Source organism: Strix uralensis, chromosome 24, assembly GCF_047716275.1.
Source record: "Strix uralensis isolate ZFMK-TIS-50842 chromosome 24, bStrUra1, whole genome shotgun sequence".
In the NCBI taxonomy this organism is placed as follows: Eukaryota; Metazoa; Chordata; class Aves; order Strigiformes; family Strigidae; genus Strix; species Strix uralensis.
Window position 1 is genome coordinate 3,811,048 of NC_133995.1, and position 25,546 is coordinate 3,836,593.

At 54.5% G+C, this 25,546-nt stretch overlaps 2 protein-coding genes across 2 annotated transcripts; one reads left to right on the plus strand and one right to left on the minus strand.

Moving 5' to 3' along the window:
• Positions 1-171: 171 nt before the first annotated feature.
• Positions 172-7,441, plus strand: ADIPOR1 (adiponectin receptor 1). Its single transcript, XM_074893437.1, has 8 exons — positions 172-240; positions 398-614; positions 1,323-1,439; positions 2,153-2,324; positions 2,876-3,062; positions 4,231-4,418; positions 6,101-6,294; positions 6,591-7,441. Exons 2-8 carry the CDS (start codon positions 474-476, stop codon positions 6,717-6,719), a joined length of 1,128 nt encoding a protein of 375 aa, XP_074749538.1. The 5' UTR covers positions 172-240; positions 398-473; the 3' UTR covers positions 6,720-7,441.
• Positions 7,442-9,543: 2,102 nt separating this feature from the next.
• On the minus strand, positions 9,544-19,961 carry TIMM17A (translocase of inner mitochondrial membrane 17A). Its single transcript, XM_074893439.1, has 6 exons — positions 19,907-19,961; positions 15,656-15,755; positions 13,561-13,624; positions 12,113-12,241; positions 11,613-11,723; positions 9,544-9,870 (listed from the first exon to the last, which is right to left on the minus strand). Exons 1-6 carry the CDS (start codon positions 19,930-19,932, stop codon positions 9,800-9,802), a joined length of 501 nt encoding a protein of 166 aa, XP_074749540.1. The 5' UTR covers positions 19,933-19,961; the 3' UTR covers positions 9,544-9,799.
• Between the last annotated feature and the right edge of the window lie 5,585 nt (positions 19,962-25,546).

A 25,546-nucleotide genomic window follows, 5' to 3' on the forward strand; every position in this document is an offset into this window, starting at 1 on the left:
CCTCCCGCCGGCACGTCACGTGAGCGAGTCACCCAATGGCAGCGGCCGGCAGCCGGCGGGGCGGGGGGAGAGGCAGACAGACAGCGGCTACGGCCAATCAGAAAGCGAGACCCGCGCAGCACCCGCCGCGCCGTGCCGGGGGCGGTGTCGCCGCGCGGGGCGGGACCGGAAGCGGCCCGTTCCCTCAGCGTCGCTTCCGGTGCCGCCGCCGCCGCCGCCCTGCGCGGGATGTAGCGGCCGGTGAGTGCGGGCGGGAGGGGCCGGGAGTGCCCGAGCGCTGCCCCCTTCCCCCGGCGGGCGGTGGCCTCGGTGCCCCGGGGAGGGCCCGGCTGCGGGCGGGGCGCGCGGCCGTCGGTGCCCGGTGACTCTCTTCTTCCTTTCCTCCCCCCCCTCGCAGCGCGGCGGCACAAGGACGCGGAGGGACCCGTCACCGCCTGCCCGCGGCCACCAGGACCGACCCCGCCGCCCCCGCCATGGCGTCCCGCAAAGCCTCCGCCGCCGGGCAGGGCAACGGGCTGGCCGCCGCCGGCCGGGAGAGGGCCCACCTGGAGCTGGCCGAGCTGGGGCCGCTCCTGGAGGAGAAGGGGGACCAAGGAGCCACCGGCTCGGCCAGCGTAAGCCCTCCCGCACCCCCCGAGCGGCGGCTGGCGCCGTCCTTGCGGATTAACCCGGGAATTTGCCCGCTATCCCATTAGCAGCTGGAAGGATGCCGGCCCGGGCGCGTTGTGTAGAGCTGCGGGGCTGGTCGTCGCTTTGTGACAGCACAGAGAGGCTGTGGAATATTTTGTTACCCCAACGCTGATGGTCTGGCTGGGCCGTGCTCTGAGCTGGCCCAAAAACTTCTCCCGTGGTGCGGGCGTGGGTCTGTGGCAGCCCTGGTGCAGAGCCATCCGCCGGGATGCTTGGAGCGAAGGGGGTGTTCGGGGTGAGCCAGCGGGGCCGTGCCCCTTAGGGCTGGAAATCACCGTCCTGAACCCACTAACGGAGAGGGAGCGGAGCAGGGAGGGTGCGGGAAGGCTCCCGGCTGGGGTCGGGGACTGGGCTTCCTGGCTGGGCCAAGTGGCTGTTTCAGCCTTGGTTGTAGGGATGAAAATCCCCCCCCCAGTAATCCCACCTTTCAACAAGGATAAATCTGGGATTAGCCTGCCCGAGATGGTTAAGACAGTAGCGTATTGCATAAGCGGTGGTGACCGGCGGGTCCTGCCTGTCCCCTCAGGGAGGGATGAAGCCTCAGGTGCTCTCAGAAGGGACTTGCCGCTTTCTGGACGATGTTCCTCCTCCCATGGGCAGGAACGATTTCCTCCCGGCGTTTCTCCCTGTAGGCAGAAGACCCGCCGTGCCCAGCGGCCCGTGAGGAAGAGGAGGAGGTGGTCCGTGTGCTGACTCTGCCTCTGCAGGCTCATCACGCCATGGAGAAGATGGAAGAGTTTGTGTATAAGGTAATGGGAGCATGTAGCAATCCACCAGTCCTGATTTTGGAGTATTAATGAGGTCCGGATGCCCCAAGCCCAGCGCTCGGGGTGGTGGGAAGGGGCTGGGATGTCTGGGGGAAGCTCCCGGGGCTCTGTGCCACTCTGCCGGCAGTCTGCCTGGGCCTGCTCCCAGCAGCATCTCCTGGGAACAGTGTGGGAAGGGCATGGCAGCGGCTGGGAGGCGTGAGTGGAGGTTGTGCTCAGCCACACTGGCCAGCAGCGACCTGGGGAGCAGCCCCGGTATCCCTGCGGTCCTCTAACGGTTGCTGGTCTCACCCGGTGCCTGTGCTTGTGGTCACCGCAGTTTTGTAAGCGGTGGCATCGGCTGAGGGCCAGCCCGGCTCTGTTGCCAGCCAGGGCTCCCTCTTCCCTGCATTCCCCACTGCAGAGAACAGTCACTTGGGGTGCGGAGCAGTTAAACCTGAGGGTGCAAATCACCTCTGACTCCCTGGGGGGACGCGTGGGGAGCGCTCTGCAGGATGTGGGTGGCTTTAAGGGGTCCCACAGGCTGCTGATGTTGCAAAAGCTGAACTTCCTCTCCCCGAGGAGCCTTATGGGGCCCTTTCAGCCCTGGCTGGGCTTGTTCCGTGTGCGGTTTTAGGCTCCTGGGGCGAGTAAACATGAGCCTTTGGGCTGGCTCAACGCTCTGGGGGCCACCAGCACAGCTTGGCGTGTTGCAGGTGTGGGAAGGGCGCTGGCGCGTGATCCCTTACGACGTGCTGCCCGACTGGCTGAAGGACAACGATTACCTCCTGCACGGACACAGGCCTCCCATGCCGTCCTTCCGAGCCTGCTTCAAGAGCATCTTCCGAATACACACCGAGACGGGCAACATCTGGACGCACTTGCTAGGTGACTGGGGGGGTCCAGTAGCCCTGGGGCTAAAGGTGGCTGTGGCCCCCGTGCACAGGGCGGCCTTTTACTGCCAGGACTTGCTTGGTGTGGGGTCCCTTTGGGGGTCACGTGCCCCGGCCTGGCCCTGTGCTCGCAGGCAGCTGCGTCACGAGGTGCCCAAGAGCTCCGGGCGTTCCTTGGCTGAAGGGAGACCAGGGCGCCTCCTCACAGCGGGACTCAGCCGCCGTTTGTGGCTTTGCCCAACGCTCCGCAAGAGCTGGATGGAGAAATGTGTCCTGGGTGTAACAGGAAAGCTTCGGAGTGCTTCCTCCGAAACCCGGGGACGATCAGCAGCTCTTCACCCCGCGCCTGACCGTGCCCTCGCCCCCGGGCTCCGCTCGTCTGCGGTAACGACACCCCCGGGTGCGACTGAGCGCCTCTGGGTGCGCTGCGAGCAGGATACGCCCAGGGCCTTGCAGAGCAGAGCCAGGGCTGTGTTTCTCCCGGCTTTTTGCTGAGTCCATTGCCTCTCCTTCTGCCTGACTGCCCGTTTGGTGTGTTCCCTGCAGGTTTCGTTTTGTTCCTCTGCCTGGGGATCCTGACCATGCTGCGGCCCAACATGTATTTCATGGCTCCTCTCCAGGAGAAGGTGGTGTTCGGGATGTTCTTCCTGGGAGCAGTGCTGTGCCTCAGCTTCTCCTGGCTTTTCCACACTGTCTACTGTCACTCGGAGAAAGTCTCACGGACTTTTTCGAAGTGAGTCAGCACAAGCGTGGTTGCGTGGTCTCACAGGAGGCTCTGAGTTCTCACAGTACTTCCTCTTGGGAAGCGCCGAGTTCCCAAATCTTTTATCCTTGGGGGAAGGGGAGTGTTCACTAAATCCAGCGTGGAGCTGAGAGGGAACCACAGCTCTGCCCCGTGCCTGAGCACCTTAAATCTGTCGGCTCAAATGCCCTCAGGGGGTTGGAGGAGACGGGGAACCTGGGAACCTGCCGCTCCCAAGGGAACAGCCTTTGTGCCCCTCGTAGTGGTGAAGTGAGGAGGGGTCTGGGTCTTGCTGGGCAGCCGTGGGACGCAGCGGTTTGGCCGTTTCCAGTTTACTGGATGCTTTCAAAAACTCTGGTTTGGATCCAATTTGGACTGAAACCAAATGGAAAGAAACAAAACAAACAGGATTCCCGGCAAAGTGGAAAGGCTGGGCAGTGGCCAGTGCCCCTCCCCGAGGTCGGTGCACAGGCTGCTCTTAGAGTTAAGCTCACATCAGCCTTCGTGGCACAGGCAGAGCAGCAGCAAGGCTTTCAAATAAGATCTTGCTCATACAAGCCTGTCAAAGGCATTTACTTGGGTGCTGCTTGCTGGGAAATCCTGCCAATCTCCTTTGCACAATCCCCAGAGACTCTGCGGGATCGCGTCTGCAGAACGAACTGTGCTGCCGTGCCCTCGGCAGAAATGTCCTTGTGTCGCGGGGAGGGCGCTTGCCGCGGCGGCGGGGGTAACGCAGGCGGCTGCGTTTCGGTGGGGAAATGGTTCCTGGATCGATAAATCGAAAGCACTTTGCGGTGGGGGAGAACAGTCCGATCCGTAGGCGCAGGGACTCGTGTCCGCCGTGTCCTGCTGGGGCGGCTTGAGCGTCCAGCCAGCCCCTGCTCACCCGCCGCGCTCCCGCCGAGCTCTGCTGGCGTCCCCCGGAGCTGCGGCCGCGCCCAGGCCCTCTCCCCGTGTCCCACGTCACATGGATGACACCCAAGCGCAGCCCTTGTCCCCTCACGGCTTCACCCACGGGGCTGTGGCTCCTGCCTGGCCGGGGTGATGCCGTTCGGGTGCAGACTGGAGGGTACCGACACACCGTTACCGAGAGGACGCAAGGAGGGGGCTGGATTTTGGGGCTCACCTGTGACTCTCTGTCATTGCACCCCGGCTGCAGGTTGGATTATTCAGGAATTGCACTGCTGATCATGGGGAGCTTTGTCCCGTGGCTCTACTATTCGTTCTACTGCTCTCCACAGCCAAGACTCATCTACCTCTCCATCGTCTGTGTCTTGGGCATCTCTGCCATCATCGTTGCTCAGTGGGACCGGTTTGCCACCCCCAAGCACAGGCAGACAAGAGCAGGTAGGAGATCTCCCTCCTCACCCCGAGTCCCCAGCCCCGGGAGGGCTTCAGGGGGGCACTTTGGGAAGATCCCGTTGTGGGGTGGCTCTTCCCATTTAGGAAAACTCTCAGCATCTGCAGAATTCCTTCCCCCAGAAGGGAAGAGTCTCCTTCCTCCTCTCGCTCTGCTGGGGATTTAGATGCTCTGCTGAGCAGGGCCTGAGGTTTGGAGCAGGCAGAGAGTGTTTAAAAATAGCCCTGTAAGTGGTGGCTGGGCAGCCTGGGGCTGTGCAGCGTGAAACCGCCTTCTCCGGGAAGCACTTTGGCAGCTCGCGCGGAGGAGGAAGAGGTTCCCTCATCTGTCCCCTGCCAGTTGCCCCCTGGCACATACTGGCCTTCCTGGAGGCTGCGGTTTCCCCCAGCCCGCTCCGCGCTCCCCCCAGCCTTGCCCCCGCAGATTAACTCAGCCTGGCTGAGCACCGCTGAGCGCCGAGAAACGCCGCTGCCCGCCCTCGCCTCCCCCGGGGCGGCTCCTGCTGCAGAACCGGACGATGCCGAGCTGGAGGCCGGGCAGCACCGCTGGCGTGAGGTCCCCTCAGAAGGGGACAGGAGACAGGGCAGGACCACCAGCCCCTCCGCTCCCCCCTGGCCACGCTGGTGTTGGCCGCTGGCAGAGATCCCGGGGAGCGAGATCCTGCTGCGAGGACGAGCCGCAGCCCCTCTGGGCTGGTGTCTCACTGCGGTGCCGTTTGCTCTCTGCCAAATTAATTAGATGCTGGAGTTGAAAATTTCAGCACTGCTAATTACTGGGTTGGTTTGGGCCCCTCACTCCAAAAAGGCCATTGAATGACTCGAGCGTGTCCAGAGAAGGGCAACGGAGCTGGTGCAGGGTCTGGAGCACAGGTCTGATGGGGAGCGGCTGAGGGAACTGGGGGGGTTTAGTGTGGAGAAGAGGAGGCTGAGGGGAGACCTCATGGCCCTCTGCAACTCCCTGAAAGGAGGGTGCAGAGAGGGGGGAGGAGTCTCTTGAGCCAAGGAACCAGCGCCAGGACAAGAGGGAATGGCCTCAAGCTGCGCCAGGGCAGGGTCAGACTGGCTCTTAGGAAGGATTTCTTTGCAGAAGGGGTTGTTGGGCGTTGGAATGGGCTGCCCAGGGCAGGGGGGGAGTCCCCATCCCTGGAGGGGTTGAAGAGTCGGGTTGACCCAGCGCTGAGGGATCTGGTGGAGTTGGGAACGGTCAGGGTGAGGTTCATGGTTGGGCTGGAGGAGCTTCAAGGGCTTTTCCAACCAAGAGGATTCTGTAATTCGGACCAAATAAATGGTTCTGGCAAAGCCTCTCCTTGAAGGGGTGCCTGCGGCCGCTGCGTTCCTCACACTCTTGAGGCTTCGGTGTGACCCGAAGGGCCGACACCTTCCCAAAGGGCCGTTCCCGTAGCTGGGAGCCGCCGCAGCCCCACGGCCGTATGGAGAACGCTGGGTGAGCTCCGCCCAGTGAGCACTGGGCGTGAGCACTGGTTTTGACTGGGACATCGAGCTGTAGATCCCTCATTTTTTGAAGAATAAACGCCGTGTGGGGGGTTGGATCATCCAGGACTGAGCAAGGAAAAGCTGCTGGTGCCTCCAGGAGCTCCCATTGGCGCAGGAGCGGGGTGCGAGGGGGGCGGTGGCGCCTCATCCACGCTGAGGTCTCCTCTCCGCCGCAGGCGTGTTCCTGGGGCTGGGGCTGAGCGGCGTGGTGCCCACCATGCACTTCACCATCGCCGAGGGCTTCGTGAAAGCCACCACCGTCGGCCAGATGGGCTGGTTCTTCCTCATGGCTGTGATGTACATCACGGGCGCGGGGCTCTACGCCGCCCGCATACCCGAGCGCTTCTTCCCGGGCAAGTTCGACATCTGGGTGAGTGTGGGGGGACGAGGCGGTGAGCGGGGTGCTGGGGAGCGGGGGGTGAGCCCTGAGGTGAGGAGGAAGGTGGCTGGGGGGGTCCTGGGGCACCCCAGAGCCAGACCTTGGACCGCTGCTCTGAGCCCGCAGGGTGGGCGAAGTACACGGGGGGAGCAGCGAGGTGGGAAACGTGGAGCTCAGAGAAGTCCTGGGGCGGTTGGGAAGCAGCGAGGAGGAGGAGGCGGCGGCGTTCCCGGCGTTGTTTTGTCCCCTTTGGTCTGGGTCTAAAGGGCTTTTTCGCTTCCCCGCAGTTTCAGTCGCATCAGATCTTCCACGTGCTCGTGGTGGCTGCGGCCTTCGTCCACTTCTACGGGGTGTCGAACCTGCAGGAGTTTCGCTACGGACTCGAAGGGGGGTGCACAGACGACTCTCTCCTCTGAGAGCGCCTGATTTTAGTACAAGCTTCCTAAGTGCTTTTTAAACTCTGTCTTTGCTAAAATCAAAGGAAGACTCAAAACTGTTTGGGGTTGTTGTTGTTTGTTTTTTTTTTTTTTTTTTAAGGAGAAAAAAAAAAAGAAACAGAAAAATTCTTTAGCAAAGTTGTTGACCAAATCCTCACCCCCTTCCCCACGCACATCGCTGGGGCTGAGGGGAGGTGCCACGGCCTCGCCTCCTCCAGACAGTGTTTTAGCTGCACCGGGGTGGTCCGACCCCCCCAGCCACGCCGATTCCCGGACGCGGGGGGCGCGGGTACCCCGCTCCCGGCACAGCCCAGCACCCCCTTCCCGCGCTCCCTGCCGGAGCCAGCGGAGTCACGCACTACCAGGCCCAGGGCCAGAGATTTTTTTGCATATCCCTCGCAGCAGAGCCGCCTTGCTGGGGGCAGCTCTGCGGCCCCCGGCGCTGCTGCCCAGGGCACAGGCACAGATTGATGTAAGTTAAGTTTTAATTGTCTTTTTTGTTTGTTTGTTTTCCTTGACAAAGTAATGTAAACATAAATGAGAGAATATTTAATATTTAATACTAAGCTTTAAAAAGACTTGCTGCCACCGCAGTGTACTCGGCTCCCTCGCTGTCTGTGGTAGTCAAGGAAGGACAGTGGTTTAGGGGAATGTAGAGCTGCTGTAGCTGATTGAAATAAAAAGGTCAATAGTTCAGTGTCGTGCTGGTGGTGGTGGTCTCGTTTTTTGGGGTGGGGGCTGCTGCTGGGGAAAGGGCTCGGAGCACCCTGGGAGTGTGTCCCCCCGTAAAGGCGGGAGGGGCAGTGAGTCAGGACAGCCCCAACGGCTGAAAAACAGGAAACTGTTGGGTGTTGTGGCGAGGAGAGGGCAGGAAACCCTTCCCCGGCTGGCACCACGCCACTGGGCAGCGGGACCTGCTGTCCCCCCCCCCGGGGATCGGGCGGGAAAGAGGCCCAGTGGGTGTGGGGGGAGCGAGGGACACCCCCAATCAGCAGCTTCATGTGTGTGAGGGTGACCGGCCCGCGCAGACGGTCAAGGGGGATTAGAGGGGCAGAGCTGAGCTGAGTAAAGCTCGTCTCAGGCAGCCGAAGCCTGTTACCAGCCCCTGGGCCACTGCTGGTCACCAGTGGCACGTGGCCCTGCTGTCCCTGTGGCCCTTTCTGGAGCTGTTTGAGCAGGGTCTGGCCTTGGGGACGGGGCAGGCAGGGCCTGGAGGGAGCCCCCAGGTTCCCCTGCTGCTGATCAACCCCCACCAGGTCCTGCACGTCCCCACGTCCCAGCACGGCCAGTCCGCTCCCAGCCAGAGCACTGGGAGAGGGCACCCAGGGGCTCCAGGCTGTGCCTCAGCGTTGGCCGAGTCCCCTCCCCGCAAAGCCCCAGGGACAGCTCAGCGGCGCAGGAGTCGGATGGAGAATGAAACCCTCACGCTGTGGGCAGATCTGAACGCCCCAGGGCTCTAATCCTCTATAAAGAGCACGGGAAAACACGGCGATTAACTCGCAGATTCGGATGCAGGAGAGGCTGCGCAGCTCAGTGTGATTCTCTCTCAAAGACCAGAGACTCGCCCACTCCCCTACGGCTGGGGTCTCAACCCAGAACAAGAGAGCACCAGCTGGGTGACACAAATCAAGAAAACCATTTTTAAAATACACCTGAGGAACCAGGTAAGCGGCAAAGGAGACGAGCCTTCACACACACACACACACGTACACACACACACACAGTGCTTTTGGGCTTAAGGTTTTTGAAAATTACACACCAGCAGCCACTACATGAAACAGCACGGTACCGGAGGGGCAAGCCCTGGCAGTCCTGGAGTGGGTCTAGGACAGGCAGGGGGGTGGAAACAGGAAAAGGGCACTTTTGCAGGGTGACGGGACATAGGAGATGGTGGCTTGCGTGCACGCTTCATACGATCCTAATTCCCCCATTTGTCACCCATGACTGTGACCACTTCTGTGTTATTTTCACCCTCTCCTCCTACTACATGGGTGTGAGTTTCCTGACAGAGCGCAGAGATCAAGCTCCTTCCTGGGCAGAGGAAAAGCCATGAAGTTCTACCAGGAACTGCCAGCAAGCAACAGTATTAACAACAGAAAATGTTGTTATGACTTTTTAAGAGGGAACATGCCTGCACAACTGGAGATGAAGAACAAAAACTGGAGTTTAAGAGCAAAACCACAGAGCAGACGGTTTAGCCGCGCTTAGGACCGGAGCTGAGGTGAAAAGGCAAGAGGCTGCGCTGGCAGCGGGCGCAGCGCCTCCCCTCCAGCCCCACAGCACTACGTGTTCTCTGCTCGGGGCTCCTGCACGTCTCCCCGCAGCCCTGGCAGGCGAAGCTGCCTCTGGTGTTCCCTTCCTGCTGCGAAAGCCACAGCAAGCAGCAGCAGCTGTGAAGAATTAGTTTGCTGCCACCTCTCGCTAAAAGGGCCCAAAGCCTGGCGGGTTTCGGGGAGGGCGGAGGCACGCTGCAGCCCGCGGATCCACAAAAGGCAGATTCTGCTTTAACCAAAGAACTTGGGCTGCGCGGCGGTAGCGTAGAAAACAAAGAACAGCAGTGAAATATATATTGCTGGAAGTAATTTTCACTGGCTCGCACGTTCTGCCAGTAACATTCACTCTGGGAATGTAAAACTGCGTGTAGATGAACTCTTCCTTAAGCTGAAATATGTGTAGCAACCTAAATTCGACGGGTGAGAGGCTAAACTCCAGCTGCGCTCGCTGCGGCTGGTCAATGCCACGTCCCAGAGAAGGCTCCAAAGACTTTCACTTCAGTCCGTGTCCAAAGGATGACAAGACTCCATTTGGTTCTTGTCTTAAATCTCCATGTATTCTATCAGACACGTATTAACATTACAGCAATGGAATCTATCACGAATAAATAGATTTGTCATCTTCTAAAAGTTCTCCTGTGCAGCTTTACACTGGAAAGTGCTGAAGGTCCTCTTGGCACGGTTTGTGTAAGAGACTACCCCCGGTGTAAAGACATACCGCATCTTGGTCCTCCAGCATTTGAAATTACAGCTCAGGTAGAGTGTGAACGAGGAGAGTGAGGAGAATCACTGGTATTGTCTGTAGTCGCCAAATGGAGAGGGCTGCAACTGGGAGGGGTCGTCTGAAAACTGAGGGCCTGGAATAAGCAAGAGAGAAAAAGGCAAATGATAAATACCAAAAGACAAGAGACTCTTCCTGCTAACAGCATGAAACACATTCACTGCATTTTTAATATAAATCCCCTCAACAATTAATGAAGCCAATAAAAAGACTTTACATTTGATTTTTTTTCACTCAGAGTTCAAGAGCTTTATGCATTGACAAGCCTCAGTTCAATACAGACCATATTTTTATCTCCTTTATTAATGGGGAAAGGAATCCGAGCAGCGCCAGGGAAACCTTTCCAGTCACCTGAAGGAGCTGGATGCCTGTGCCTTATTGCCCTTCAGCTGAACTTAGCCACTCTGTCAAGGTTTACCCCCGCTAACTTGCCTGACAATAAAACAAACCAGTGAAACGGAACAAATCATGGTGGAGTCGGCTTCCCGGCTCCTCTTACCGCCGTGCTGCTGGAGGGAAGCAGTACGCTCCCTGTACGCCAATTGTAGCGAGAATAAATTGTAACGGACAGATGATACCCCTTCTCTAAAGCAGATTAACTTTAAAATGTCTTTGTATTAAGAACAGAAATTGGTATAGTTTAGATTGAACCAAGAATGTCAATGAACAAACCTGAGAGAGGAAGCCTCTCGGGAATTAGTGGCTTGCTACTTATCTTTCAACACCAGTGTTTCTGTCTGTATTCCTCCCAAAATAAGGTAGGGCCACAGGGTTATTAAGTATTTTGCCCAGGCAAGTATTTACACAAAATGTTATTGACTCAGCTGACACCTCAGCATGCATTTTACTTAGGAAAAAAAAAAAATAAAGGATCTGGTTTTCAAAGCAGTTTAGTAAAAAAGCACCACCACCCCCCACCTTGGGAATGTTTTATCTGTATCCACCTGCTGATCTCGATCACCTCATTGAAACCAGGGTTGCCTGAAGGGTCTGGAGCACAGGTCTGATGGGGAGCGGCTGAGGGAACTGGGGGGGTTTAGTCTGGAGAAGAGGAGGCTGAGGGGAGACCTCATGGCCCTCTGCAACTCCCTGAAAGGAGGGTGCAGAGAGGGGGGATGAGTCTCTTGAGCCAAGGACCCAGCACCAGGACAAGAGGGAATGGCCTCAAGCTGCGCCAGGGCAGGGTCAGACTGGCTCTTAGGAAGGATTTCTTTGCAGAAGGGGCTGTTGGGCGTTGGAATGGGCTGCCCAGGGCAGGGGGGGAGTCCCCATCCCTGGAGGGGTTGAAGAGTCGGGTTGACCCAGCGCTGAGGGATCTGGTGGAGTTGGGAACGGTCAGGGTGAGGTTCATGGTTGGGCTGGAGGAGCTTCAAGGGCTTTTCCAACCGAGAGGATTCTGGGATTCTGCCTGCACATTCGCACACAGACCACAGCTCGCCTGCCAGCTCCATCCCTCTCGCCTGCAGCTTGCTGCCTGCTATTCCATCCAACCCATCGTGTCACCCACCCCTGACTAAAACACCACTGTCACCGCCTGCCAGGTTGTGCGGCTGCATCAGGGGCCAGGGCAGAGGACAGGGACAGCAGGGACGTCGCTGCCTTCAGCCACGCAGCCTCCGGTCGCCCAGTAGGAAGGAGCTGATGATACTCTTGTGCTGTCACAGCAACACGCGGCTCCTCCTCGACTTTCTACAGCCTTGGAAGGCGGCAACCGGCAGAGCAGATTTACTCTGGGGTAAGAGCAATGACTGGAAGAGGTACGTTAGCAGAGACTGCACTACAGGAGCCTTGTGATACCACAGTCCGGTGGCTCCTTACCGTTTGGAAATTGTGTGGAGGCAAATCTTGTTAACAGAATGCCAGCTCCTTCAATTAGAGCTAGGAGAATTCCTCCCATGGCAGCAGATCCGACCATCGCAACAGGTCCATCTGAAAATAAAAAGCACAAAACAACACCTTTTACCTCTTTGGTGCATTACTTTGCCTATTATAGCTCTCTTTCTTTAGTTATAGTCTTTCCTATAAGTAGACTCAGAAGCAATAATTTTCCATCTGTTAAGCCTCATTAGCATCACCAATAAAAGGATAATTACTGGGCAGCTTCCCCCCACCCCCTCAGGAAACAAAGGAACACCGATAATGTCTGAGAACATAATTATTACTTTTGTAAGCACAGGACAAAAGTTTCAGATTATCTTTCAATTTTTCTGAGAAAGTAAATTCCAGTTTGGGCGTCACAGACTGTTGCTTCACTACAACAATGAGAACTGTACGTTTAGAATACAGAAGTTTTTCAGTTCATGTCCTCAGTTTCTTACTTCTTGAAGCTAATATGGCCCCAGTCAGGGCTCCACTCGTGATCGAATTCCACGGATCTTCTTTCCCTCTCATTCTGACCATACTGCAGTCAATCATGGAGAAGAGGCCTCCCCAGACAGCAAAGCTACCTGTTCAAAAATAAACAAAAACCAGTTTAGAGAAAGCAGACCAGCGAGCCACGCTGCAGCCATAAAAATCACGAGACGGTGTGGCACGAGCGCGCTTGCTTTCAGACACAGAAGCGTGTTCAAACTCACAAAGAACCAACACAGGTTAAAATCAATACTGAGAAAAATTCTCAACTTGCCACGTGACACGTGTATTCCATATACATTCTGTATGTAATAATCTCACTAATTTATATTTAATGATGGGAAGCTTATCAAACAGCGATTATAACGGAACTTCCATCCTAATAAAGTCAGATTTGCTCAGAAAACTTTCAGAATTTTCACTTTTTAAACGTATTTCCTCCTAGAGAATGATGCAGAGTAATTCCACACCTTACCCTACCCCTGCCCCTGGCATCGCAGACCAGCACTGCTCAGCACTGTACGGCAGACGCAGAGAGACTGCGACAGTTTTCAGAATGCAAATTCTGAAGTTTTTTAACAATAATGTGTATTATAAATGAAAAGATCTCCAGACTCATTTTGGGAAAACTACTACTTAGAGTAAGTCCAGCGCTCCTTAATTTGAGGTGTCTTAATGCCTTACACCAGCTTAATACCAGCTAAAAACCGGAGGTGGGATCCCTCTCCGCACAGTCCACAGCCCTAGAGCTGTTCCAGCCCGTGGCCCCGACTTCTGCAAGTAGTTCTGCCGCAGCTGATGTTTCCCTGCTCAACACCACTCTCCCATTTTCTCCTTCTCTAATGTATTAATTCAATTTGCCCGTCCGAACGGCCTCAGGGCACAGTGCAGTGCGTGATCACAGCGAGACCTGGAACAGCTCACGACGTCGTTTCGACTCAAGCTGCCGTTTTGTGATTTTTTAGATTTTTACGCATGAAATTCTCTTCACAAAAGTGACTGACATTTACCGAGCTGACCCCAGGGGAACAGTCTGAAATCCTACCCAGACCCACCCATCCACTTCATTGTTTCTCCAAGTTTGATCCTTTCTTTTAACGAGTCAGGTTTATTTATTTTAAACCCCTGCGCACAACGCACAGGCTCCCAGGCAGCTCTGCACAGAGCTGGTTAAAACATGACAAAATTATCAACCCTGGCTTACCACTCCATGAACACAATCGTGTTTCCTCCACACCTAAACTAATTCTGGATGCATCAGAACTGTATTTACTCATCGCGTGGACTGATAAACCCTTCTGAAAATCAGCTGGCCCACAGCTCCGGTGTCACTGCACTTGTACCACGTTATATTCCCAAACTGGGTTATCTACCAACAGTCGACTGACTGCAGCAACAATACAAAATTAATTACCTCCCAGCTGTGGAGCTCTTGTTTTAATAGCTGTCAAACTTCCCCGCAGCCGGTGGTTTACACCCTACAATAGAAAGGACAGTTAAAATAAAAGAGTGAAGCCTTACAGCCAATCTGACTGTATATAGCAAAATCTTGCCAGAGGCCCAACATATTTCTAAGCACCCCCAAGGGCTGCGGTCAGGAGCTGACAGAAACTGCATTTTACACATATTTTAGTATTTATCACTCCCTTATAATATACCTGTCAACTACAGAAGTGAATTACAGCCATCAAGCATTAAACCATTTGAGTTCAAAGTCTGTTTGAGTGGCCTAGCGGGGATCGACCGAGACATTTAAAGTAACATTTTAGCGAGGTAAGCATATTTATATTTCACGTGTATCATTTCTTTGTTCCTATCTGATGCCCGGTCACTTGACTGTTCGCACACAAGACACCAGCGGAGCAAAGAGCAGCATCAGGTGCAGGTAACTGCAGGGAGGAGACTGTCCGTGGAGAACAGGGACATCCACCCAGAGGAAGAATGCCACGGGCTGCCTTAGAGGAAAACCACACGCTGTTACATTACATTTCCATCAGTATTTTATCTGTTTTAGCACAACCACCTCAACCCTGTTGCAGATGCCCACAAAGCAGGAGCACTGCGCTCGGCTGGCAGCAGCAATCTCACTAGTTGTCCCACATTTAGACATTCCTGCTGGTCAGGTGGAGTATTTAGTCCTTGTCTCATCAGTCCAGTCTCAGTAGCTAAGAGAAGCAAGTAATTCAGCTCCTAAATGCAGTGCTGAGCCTTCCAGAGCCCAACCCCAAACACGTCATCCAGGACCCCACCAGGGAAGGTTTAGACTAGATATTAGGAAGGATTTCTTTGCAGAAGGGGTTGTTGGGCGTTGGAATGGGCTGCCCAGGGCAGGGGGGGAGTCCCCATCCCTGGAGGGGTTGAAGAGTCGGGTTGACCCAGCGCTGAGGGATCTGGTGGAGTTGGGAACGGTCAGGGGGAGGTTCATGGTGGGGCTGGAGGAGCTTCAAGGGCTTTTCCAACCAAGAGGATTCTGTGATTCTATGAATTATGACTAGGTATTTTCCCACACTTTAAGAAGATTTAAAGAACATACACCCAAGTTTTATTTTTGATACAAGCACTCAGAAGTGTGGACAGACTTATTTAATAAGTTTTAAGCAAAATTAAGAATGTAGTTAAGCATATAACCCTTTTCATGTTAAGTGTCTGCAGGATCTGACCAGTTTGGAAACAGTTATTTATTGACAAAACTTACCTCAAACCAATCGTTTATTAAGTGTCACACAGTAACACCAAGAAACACTCAACAAAAACCGCTTTTATATGAAGCCAGAGAAATGTTTGAAAACAAATGTTCAAGCAGAAATTGGATCTTATTTTATCAAGTGTCCCTACAACAGGCTCGTAGTCAAAATTTTGCAGCAGAAATCCTGAAAGTGATAACTGACTTGCATCAGCTAAACTTCAACTTTCATGTTTATGCACACTTCTGCACTTAAACAAAACCTGACTATCAAAAAAATCCAACTAATAAAAAAATGTTAATAATTAAATAGATTAATTAGAGAAAATAATATCCCCTAATATAAATCCAAAGGAGAAAAAAATGCTCTCTTTGAGTCTCTTTCCATTTCATAAAAGAAAGGCAGAGGGTAGGCCAGAGGAGGAAGAACAGCCCAGGCTTCACATCTTGACATGCAGACAGAGCCAAAGGCAGCAGATCAGCCAAGACGGTCATTTTCTGCTTCATTCTCTGCTTCCCCATCCTGAGGGAGATGTCTCTCAGCGAGGGAGAGCAGCCGGCTGCCAGTGTCCCACTGCTGCCATCAGATCAAAGAGGGGGAAGCAGAACTTTTACCCAGAAAGATGAAGGCCCCATCTGGATCCGGAGCCGTTCACCAGACGCACCCGCCTGGTGCCTGGTTTGGATTAACGACACGCCGGCCATTAATCAGTGCCCCTCACTGCACAGGGACTGCTTCTCCTTCACCTTGGGCTGGCCAGATTCGCTGTCGATGGGCAGGAAGCAGGACTGCACTCTGAATGCACTCTCAAATGTTTTTACTTACCACTGGGGAATTTCTGAACCCCTTGATAGCTTGGAAAATGCCACCTCCTATGGCTCCCATCGTGAAAGCACCTCCGCAGTCATCTACTATCCTCCAGGGACTATAAAGAAAAATAAAGATGAAAATACTAAATTCCATCATGTTAAACTGTGCAAGTAACTGTAATGGATCCACCACTCACATACTGAGTGTAACTGGAGTGAAAATCAAGCCTGCCAGCTGTACGGTCTCACATCCAGCCTGCGGAGCAGACATCAACAAAACATGGGGACAGGTAATATTACAGGAAAACAAACTCAACCTTGGCCGACCCAACCCGTCTCCCAGGAGTGGTAAGCATCAAATATACAGAAGAATTGCCTGAACTCCTCACAGAAAGCAGAGAGATGTATTTCCAGCATGGAAAACTTCTGCAGAATTCCAGCTCTGTCCTACTTACAGAGTGCAAACAGCTGTAAATTTACTGTTCTCATTCTCGTCTTGATCTACAGAAAACTTCAGTGGCAAATGCAATGAGACTAAACTCACAGCTGGCACAAAACACCACTTTCCTGAATTACTCATGCTTTTCATTAGTTCTGGTTATTTAAATGAGAGACTTCAAAGTCATCTTTCATTTAAACTGAAAAGGTTTTCCCTGATGCCTCCTGGATCTTTGAAGTTCACTCCAACAAAACACAGATCTACCCAGAGGTCCAGAAGGCCTCCAACAACATGAAGCATCAAATGTTTCCGACCAGCGAGCAAAAGCTTTGCAACTCAGAGCACCCTCCTCGCAGCAAACACTTCCAACACCAGTGAGATGAGCTTTAATTTGGGGTTCAAAACCACCGCCAAGCACTAGAGCCTTGTAAGTCTCCATCACTAAACAGAACTCCTAAACTAGGTGAGCACTAACCTGCTATTAACCTCTGTTGCTACTGCTGGTAAATTTGAAGCATAAAATAACAAAGTTGTTTTGTTTCTTTCATCTTTTATCAAAATCTTAAGGCAGAAGCCAAGCACTCAGACGATTATAACTCCTGCCCTGGCAACAATCAGCAAACCTAGCAAAAACCAGACTACAGCAGCACGCGGCACTGCGGCAAGCTGTGTTCACATTAGCAGATTACAGACGTGAGCCTCGATGCGCGTTTCCGATTTCACCCTGAATTTCATGTTTCTGTTCTTGAGGACTCCCTACAGCACGCAGCTCCTGCACGTGAGAATACACCTTCACTGATCCGTTTTGGGTCTGCCACTCTTCTGCTTCACAGAATATGCTAACGCTCTGCTGCTGTAAGGAGTGAAAAACATCGTCTCTTTTCCCCAGACCCCTCGCTGTACTGCGTATTTTGTTACGAGGCGTTTCTTTTCTTCCTGAAAAAAAGGTCTAAAATTTGCAGTCCCTCCTCCTACACGCTCTCCCAGGCTCCTCACTTTCATGACCTACTTCTGAGTCTCTCCCTAGCTCCGCAGTCGCTCTAAGGAGAGCAGGCAGCCAGCTCTGCACGCCTCGGAAATGAAGGTAAATTGCTTGTTTGCACACCTGGCCTTGTTCACTTGTTCCCTTGCTTTGCTTTTCCACCGCTTGGCTGTTCCAAACACACCAGAACCCACCCAAACATCACCACTGACCTCCCCCAGTGACAGCCACATCCAGGTCCCAAACCCACAGTGATGCAGAGAACAGTGGAAGGACTGTACATTATCCCATCACACATCACTCTCCTTTCTTATTGCCTTGTCTTTCATCTCATCCTCCTTACAAATGCCCTCCAGCTTTGCCTAACTTAAATAATTTAGTCCCATTTCACATTTTATTTTCCTTCCCCTGTTTCCTGCATTTAATGATCAGGAAAACGTTACAGGCAGGCTGTTGTCAGATATGCCAAGATGAAAAGCGACTAAGACTTTCTTCTCAGGATTTTTTTTGTTGTTTTGTTCTTCTCCACATCTCCTGTCCAGATTTTGATCTACTCTGTTATGAATAAAACATCTCATCACAACTCTCTTCCTTCGTTAACTTGCTAACAGTGATCTTGTTAAAAGGCTTTCTGGAAATCTAAATAGATTATGTAAAGTGGTCTTCCTTTACCCACAAGGGCAAAGAATTCCAATTTAGCAAATCATGACTGCTCTATACAGAAGCTTTGTTAATTAGACCCCAATCATGGAATGCTTTCCTAGATTTTTTCCATCTTTAACCTTGCTTCAGATGTCAAGATCATTAACTGTCACCTTTGGGGTTCTTAATTTTCCTTTTAAACTATCCTCCAAGCCTCTGCAGAAGCAGCTTTTAAATGAGAAAACATCTTTGATATCAGCACAGCCATTTCATGTGTCAGCTCCTTGGAACTCCCGGACAGACGCCGTGTGCATCTGAAAGCCGACACAAAACACTCCACAGTTCCTGGCAGTGCCTGACCTCAGTAGAGGAAAGAATCAGAAGATAATAAATGAGATTATTCCATTATTAATTTGGCACTTATCTACAAGCTTAATGTTACCATTAATTGTTTCCCTGACTTTAAGGGGACACCTCACAGCAGGGAAATGATGTGCTCACTGCTTCGCACAAGATAAGGTCGGATTCCTACTCCTGATGGCAACTGAGACCACTTAGAGATGAGGAGAGCAGAGCCCAGGACTTCATTTATGCTAGAGTCCCCAGGTAGCCACATACCGGATCGGCGAGGCCGAGGCTACCCCACGCCTCAGAGGGAGCTGCGGTGGCTTACAGCACTGTTTGGCTTGATAAAAAGAGGAGAGAATGACAGGGCCAGCGGAGTGAGGAAAGCCAGCGGGCACCAGGCCAGCTCTGACTGCCCGTGAGCCAAGACCCTCGCTCAGAGCGGGGAATCATCCCTCCAAGCTCCACGGCTGCCTGCAGCTCTCCTAACGGCCGATGAACCACGAGAGTCAGAGGCCGCCGCGTTTTAAATAAACAAAGGTGCCCTTTCTCAGCCCTGATGGTTCAGCAGGGCCCCAGCCTGACACCGGCTCTGTTGCAGAAGGGGCAGCGCTTCATCCTCGTCCTGGAAGCGTCGTGACACGCCAGCCCGAACAGCCTGACCTCTGCCTCCCCGCTCAGCCACACAGGCCCTTAACGATCCACGCTTCTAACGAAGGCGACTGCCATGCAAACTACAGCCGGGTCCTACAGTGTCACCTCCCAGCGAGGTCACACCACTCCCAGTAACATCAGCTCCCAGCTGAAACCCCCAAAGTTGCTGAGGAGTGGGAGGGGGAAGATAACAGGGTGACTTGCAACAAAATGGGACAGAACGGTGTGGGGGCCCCCAGAGCCCCCCTACAGCTTAGCAGCAAAATAACCCTATTACATGACCCTACTGAAGGGACAATCAGATTACCTGGAGCCCACAGCAATCAATCAACAAATAAAATTTATTTTTCTTATGTCCCAAACTTTGTGCTCTAGAAAGGCAGAGCTGATCTTTATGGAAAAACTTAAAAACGTGGCAGCAGAGCAATCTGCAAAACTTTGGGAAAAGTCTCATGAACGGTCGCGGGTCTCACAGAGGTGAGCTAAATGTTCTATAGTTAAAATCCTCAGCTTTACTTTGAATGTTTTATTACTACAAACAAAACCTTTACGTTGCAACCAGTGCAGCTGTGAACGTTCACAGAAACGCTGTAGAAACGTGTGGGGTTTCGATGCCGGCAGCTGGGCGGTAAGGCTGCCTCGTGGGAGCGGGGGAGGGAGAAGAGCAGAGTCACAGGGCGCTGAGGGGACCCTGAGGGGGCGCTGAGGGGACCCTGAGGGGACGGCTGAGGGGACCCTGAGGGGACGGCTGAGGGGACCCTGAGGGGACGGCTGAGGGGACCCTGAGGGGACGGCTGAGGGGACGAAGCGCCGCCCGACCAGGGAGCTCGTGCCCAGAGGCCGCAGCCCACCGAGGCCCAGGCGCGGGGCAGGCCGCAGGGCCCAGCCGCCACGCCGGTACCTGCCCCACCTCAGGAAGGCTCCGCCGGGCTCGCTACCGGCGAGGCTTTGGCTACCCAGGCCCCAAAACCACCGGCAGCCCCGACCGGGCCTCTGCGGCCGCTCCCCTCAGCCCGGCCTCCCGCGCCGCCTCACCCTCAGAGGGGCCCCGCCAAGGTCACACCCCACCCCCCACCGGCGAGCGGCCCCGGGGAGCACCCGCCGGCCCCGCCGCACTCCGCTCCCCGCGCCAGCCCAGCGCGGCTCGGCCCGGCCCGGCCCGGCCCCGCCGCCCGCCGCTCCCGCCGCCCGCCGCGGCCGCTCACCAGGGCTCACGCGCGTATTCCTCCATCTTCGCAGCCGCCGCCGCCTTCGCCCGCCTTCCCGCCGCGCGATTGGCTCACCGCGCCCAGCGCCGGCCAATGGGAGCGGAGGGCGGGACTAGGCGGCGGGGAGGCAGACGCGCGCGGAGGGATCTGCGCGTGCGCTGTGCGGCCCCCCCCTTCGCCCCGCCCCACCGGGGTGACTGACGGGGGCGGTGCTTTGCCGGGGCCTGCGGGCGCCCGCCCCGCCCTGAGGCCGCCCCGGGGCAGGGCCCGCTCCACCGGGGGGGCCCGTCGGTCCCGATGTGTCGTCGCCGGCACGACGTGTGCCCCCGGGGAAGGGGAGAGGGCGCTTAGGTGGGGCTGTCCTCACAGGGCCCTCTGAGGGCTGGCGGTGGCGGTGGTCGGGGGGTGTAAGGGCAGCTTCGATGCTGAAAAAAAATATCTCTGTTAGGGCTCGGCCCTCGTCACTCTGGCAAAGGCCTTCGGGTGCTGCCCTTGGGCCACGACAACCCCCAGCAGCGCTACAGGCTTGGGGAGGAGTGGCTGGAGAGCTGCCAGTCAGAGAGGGACCTGGGGGTGTTGATTGACAGCCGGCTGAACATGAGCCAGCAGTGTGCCCAGGTGGCCAAGAAGGCCAATGGCATCCTGGCTTGTATCAGCACTAGCGTGGCCAGCAGGGACAGGGAAGGGATCTGACCCATGTGCTCGGCACTGGTGAGGCCGCCCCTCGATGAGTGGGTTCGGTTTTGGGCCCCTCACCCCAAAAAGGCCATTGAATGACTCGAGCGTGTCCAGAGAAGGGCAACGGAGCTGGTGCAGGGTCTGGAGCACAGGTCTGATGGGGAGCGGCTGAGGGAACTGGGGGGGTTTAGTCTGGAGAAGAGGAGGCTGAGGGGAGACCTCATGGCCCTCTGCAACTCCCTGAAAGGAGGGTGCAGAGAGGGGGGAGGAGTCTCTTGAGCCAAGGAACCAGCGCCAGGACAAGAGGGAATGGCCTCAAGCTGCGCCAGGGCAGGGTCAGACTGGCTCTTAGGAAGGATTTCTTTGCAGAAGGGGCTGTTGGGCGTTGGAATGGGCTGCCCAGGGCAGGGGGGGAGTCCCCATCCCTGGAGGGGTTGAAGAGTCGGGTTGAGCCAGCGCTGAGGGATCTGGTGGAGTTGGGATCTGTCAGTGCTGGGTTAACGGTTGGACTAGATGATCTTCAAGGTCCCTTCCAACCGAGATGATTCTGTGATTCTGTGAAACACACAGGCCTTTGATAAATGGTACGTGAGCAAATCTGAGGGGCCAGGGATCGGCTCTGCAGATCCTTGAGGCTTCAGGGATCCGATCGGTCTGGTGGTTTGACGGTTGGACTGGATGATCTTCAAGGTCTTTTCCAACCTAGATAATTCTGTGATTCTGTGGTCTGTAAATGCATCCGACAGAAAATGCTGCGAACATCCTGGAAGTGGGAGCGGAGAAGCCTGGCGGTACCCGTCTGAACTGGAGGAGGACGCCTGCCCGGTGACAGAGGGGTCGGTGCGGGGTGACGTGCCCGTGCTGAGGGCGTCCGTCCCACCGGAGCTGCTGAGCCGCTCAGGCCTGACGCCCGCCTTGCTCCTGGTACTGCTTCAGCAGCTGGGCTGACCTCGAGGTGTCCCTGGGGATGCTCCTGTGAGCCGGGCGGCATGGGCAGGAGCTGGGCTTTGAGGTCCCCTTCAAGAGATGGTGCCTGCGAGAGGGCAGTTCTCTGGGGAGGCTGGGAAGGCAGAGCTGCAAACCAGAGAATTTGTACTGGCAGCTAATGTCAGGGCAGGCTGCAAAGTTCCCGAAGCCTTTTCACGCTCCTAATTCAGCTTTACCTCCTGTAAGGGCGGTAAATCATTCGGTTGCAACAGGAGATGCAGATTGTGTGCCAAGGCACTGAATTGCTCTAATAAATCATGGGCTGAAGCAATGGGAAGGAGCTGAAATGCTCCCCCTGCTTTAATTGACTGTTTCCGAAGGCTTTCAAAGACTCCTTGTAAACATAAGCCTTCATGATCTGAGTGCGGTGGTGGCGTGTTTGTCCTTATTTAAGGCAGGATGGGCGCAGGGGGTGATGCAGTAATGGAGATTACCAGAAGGTGGTATTGCGGCTTCTGCTTTGGCCAAGGAGCCGAGGTGGGAAGAGTGGAAAATCTCAGCCGCGTCCCAGCCGCTGCAGCCTGGTGGAGCCTGGGAGCAGACCTCTCCCTCTCCTGTCCTCCGTTACGGCTGTGACTGGTCCCACACTGGTCCCACCCTTCCTAGGGTGGCAATTTCTTGCAGTAGCCCTTGTCCTTTCGCCTAATGAGTGGCAGGTTAATTATATCAAGCTGAACAATCATTCTGGTCGTTCCTTTCACGAGCTGTGGGAGAGCCTGTGAAAATCCCTGCTGAGCCTGAGCTGCAGTGGCCAGAGTCACCAAAGGGACCTCCAGTAGATCAGCTGGGGGCACTGGGGGCACCCCCGGGCAGGCTGCTGGAAGGTGCTCAACGGCTTTCCGGGGTTTTCTGAATTTCTCTGCGGCCAGGAGTTGGTTTCTTTTCCACTATATAATGTCTTCTCCACACTTCCTTCGCTCTCGCGTGAGCAGGTGTTTTGCGGAGGGAGGTTGTGGGTGAAGTCGCAGTTGGGTTTGGGAGAGAAGCTGTTTCTGTCACTGACCACAGGACCAACGTGTTCCAGAGCAGCCGCCTGTCACAGCCAGGCGGGGAGATGTCACTTGCTTTCTCCAGGAACATTTTACAGAATGAAAAAAAAGATCAGTGCATTCAACCTTTCCTCCTGCAGGCTCTGAAGGAAAGGGAAATAACACAGATTAGAGGAATCCATCCAATTTTCAGTTTTTCTTTATCAGCTAATAGGAAACAATAAAGGAAGATGGACAGTCCCAGGTCGTGGCACGAGAGGTGGTGGCACGGAAAGCTTTCCCACCTCTGCCGGAGACCCTGTGCTTGTTCCTGGAAAAGCTACTTACTCTGGCTCTGTCTCAGTTGCTCATCTCTAAGACGTGGCTAATCATGCTGCTCGTGTTGTGCAGAAATATTCATTAGTGCCTCCGAGGTGCTCAGTTGCTATGGAGATGGGGATCCTGATAAATGCAGAGACTGACGGAGCCTCAGCGGAGATTGGGAACTGCTGGGAGCCCCTCTGCGCCAAACCGCCCCGCACGGCACGGCGCTCTCCGGACTGGCGCAGCTTCAAAGGGCCAGCGACGAGCCCTCAGTGGCTGGAGCCGGCTGCGGAGCGAGACCCGAGGGTCCCCGCACACGTCCCCAGTCCCAGTTGCTGGTGACCTGGGAAGGAGCAGCCAGTGCAGACATATCCAGAGTTTCTCTTATTCTGGGGTGAAAACACTAGATTTTCTTTCAGTGTTTTCTTTCTTACAGCACTGAGAACTGTGTGGAATATGGTGAAGTCACAGCTATGCTAATGTCCCCGTTTAAAAAGAGACGTGTGACAGCCAAGATAAATTACAGGAAAACCATCCACTATAAACCACGGCAACTTTAGAGTGACCCCTGTTTCCTGGCTTCTCTGCTAACGAAGGAATATTTCTCTGCTAAACTCTGACTCTGTTACCTCTGCATAACCAGCTCTGCAGCTCAGTGGAGGAGAGCCCAGCAGATGTGGATTCCCAAATCAGGGAAGGCTTCAGGAGAGACTCAGACCCTCCCAGGCCACTTTTCCTGCTTCATTTACACTGAGGGAACTCGGTGTCTGGTGCTTCTCATCACAGGAGTCAGGATTCAGGAACAACAAAATAGAGGCCTTATCAAGGTGTTGACGGTTATTTTTTTCTGTTGGGAACCAATTTACAAGGCAGGAAAGAGTCATGAAGGAAAGCCAGACAGACAGACGGACAGTTCTAGGTTTTACTTGCCAGTAGAAAGGTTCTTCCTCTGGTTTAGAATTGCAGATTGTCCCTGAGGCTGTCCACGTACCTGGTTACTGGAGCCAGGGGTGGCACTCCTGACAAAGCTTGGACTTTTCCTGGAAGAGGGACACCCGTAGCTATAATTCCTCACTACCTTTTTTTTGTGTCTTTTCCAGTTTGTTGCTTACCTCTTACAAGCACCTGGTGACTGAGCACAGCGACACCGCATAGAAATATGAAGCATTTGGCCATTTCTTCGATCCCCAGACTCTGTTAACTCAAATTTCCCTTCCAGAAGACACAGTGTTAAAACATTTTGAACTGTATATCCTGAAAAACAACCAGACAGCACATTAGAGAGGTCCAGGACTGTAGTAAGGTGGGACAAGCAAGACACTCATTTGGCTTCTGTGGGCAAAGAGGGCACCAAATGGACACCAATATGCTAAATTCACTCTGGTTTATCTTGCCTTCAGTGCTGTTGCATCCACGGCAGTTTTGGGGTGAGGGAAGAAGAGTCTGACAGGACTGAGCCCAGCAGAAGGTGAAGGGGATGGCCATGTCCCTCCTAGTCCTTGGTGTAAGTGAGCACCAAGATGAGGGTCATCGTATTAGGGAGATAGAAGTGATGGGGTGAAGTGGGATGAAGTTCAACGCAGCAGTGTTCAAGGTTATGCGCTTGGAAACTAAAACCAACAGTTTCTTCTACAACCTGGAAAAAATCTCAGTCGTGCTGGTGAATCATAGGAAGGCTATGAGCAGGAGCTGGGCGCTGTGATGCTGGAGATAATTGAAATCCTGGAATGCAACAAGAATGTGCATTTCCCGTCAAGAAGAGGAGCGTCTAGTTTGTACACAAGGCACTGGGAGACTCACCTGGAGCCCCCTGTGCCCGTGTTCAACGTGGGATCTGAGCCAGGGAGATGGGCAGAGGAGGTAATTAGGCTGACGAGGAAAATCTTATGAGAGCTTATTTTACAGAAGGAGACCAAAGGGCTGCTTGTTTGGACTAGCAAAGAGAGAGGCCTGAGAGCAGGCAGTAAATATTAGGAGGATGATAAAGGATGAAGAAAAAAGGATGAAGTTGGCAGCATAACAAATGGATACAAAATGCTGTGCATGGGGTAAAGCTGCCCTGAAACTTGGAGAGAAGAGCCTGTCTGCCTCTGTCCCTCTGGGAGAATTTGCAGGTGCCAGTAAGCTTCTCTAAGGATTAGGCTGATGGAAAGTAGGTGCCTCCAACCAAAGCCCAGGCTTAGGGCACTGCCTGAACCAGAAGCCAGAGAGACTCGGGAATTTAGTCTGTGCAGAAGGAGGGATGTCTCTAGGGCTTGGCAAGGGGAGATGGGAGCGTTGTGATGAAGAGCAGCTGCAGAGGACAGGGAATCAGCAGAAGCTCCGATAAAGTGACCCAGGGACAGTGCTGGGGTCAGACTTTGCAGGGCTGCTTCCTCCCCGCTTCAAAGGCACTGGATTTGCACATCCTTCGTAAAGCAACCAGTCTGCACCAGCAACAAAACCACCCAGCGCCACTTTCCCCGTGGGCTGCGGCTGACTGCCCAGATCCTGGAGAGCAGCGGGATAAAGATGAAAACTTTCTCTGGGCTGGGTGCTTTGTCGCTGTCACAGCAGAAACTCTCCCCTCCTGGAACGGAGGAGACGCCCCATATCTTCGGAGCCACACTGACCTCTTTATTAGCCCTCCAGCACTGATGGGCACATGCTAGGGATCTGCCTCCCCCACCCCCCAGATCCC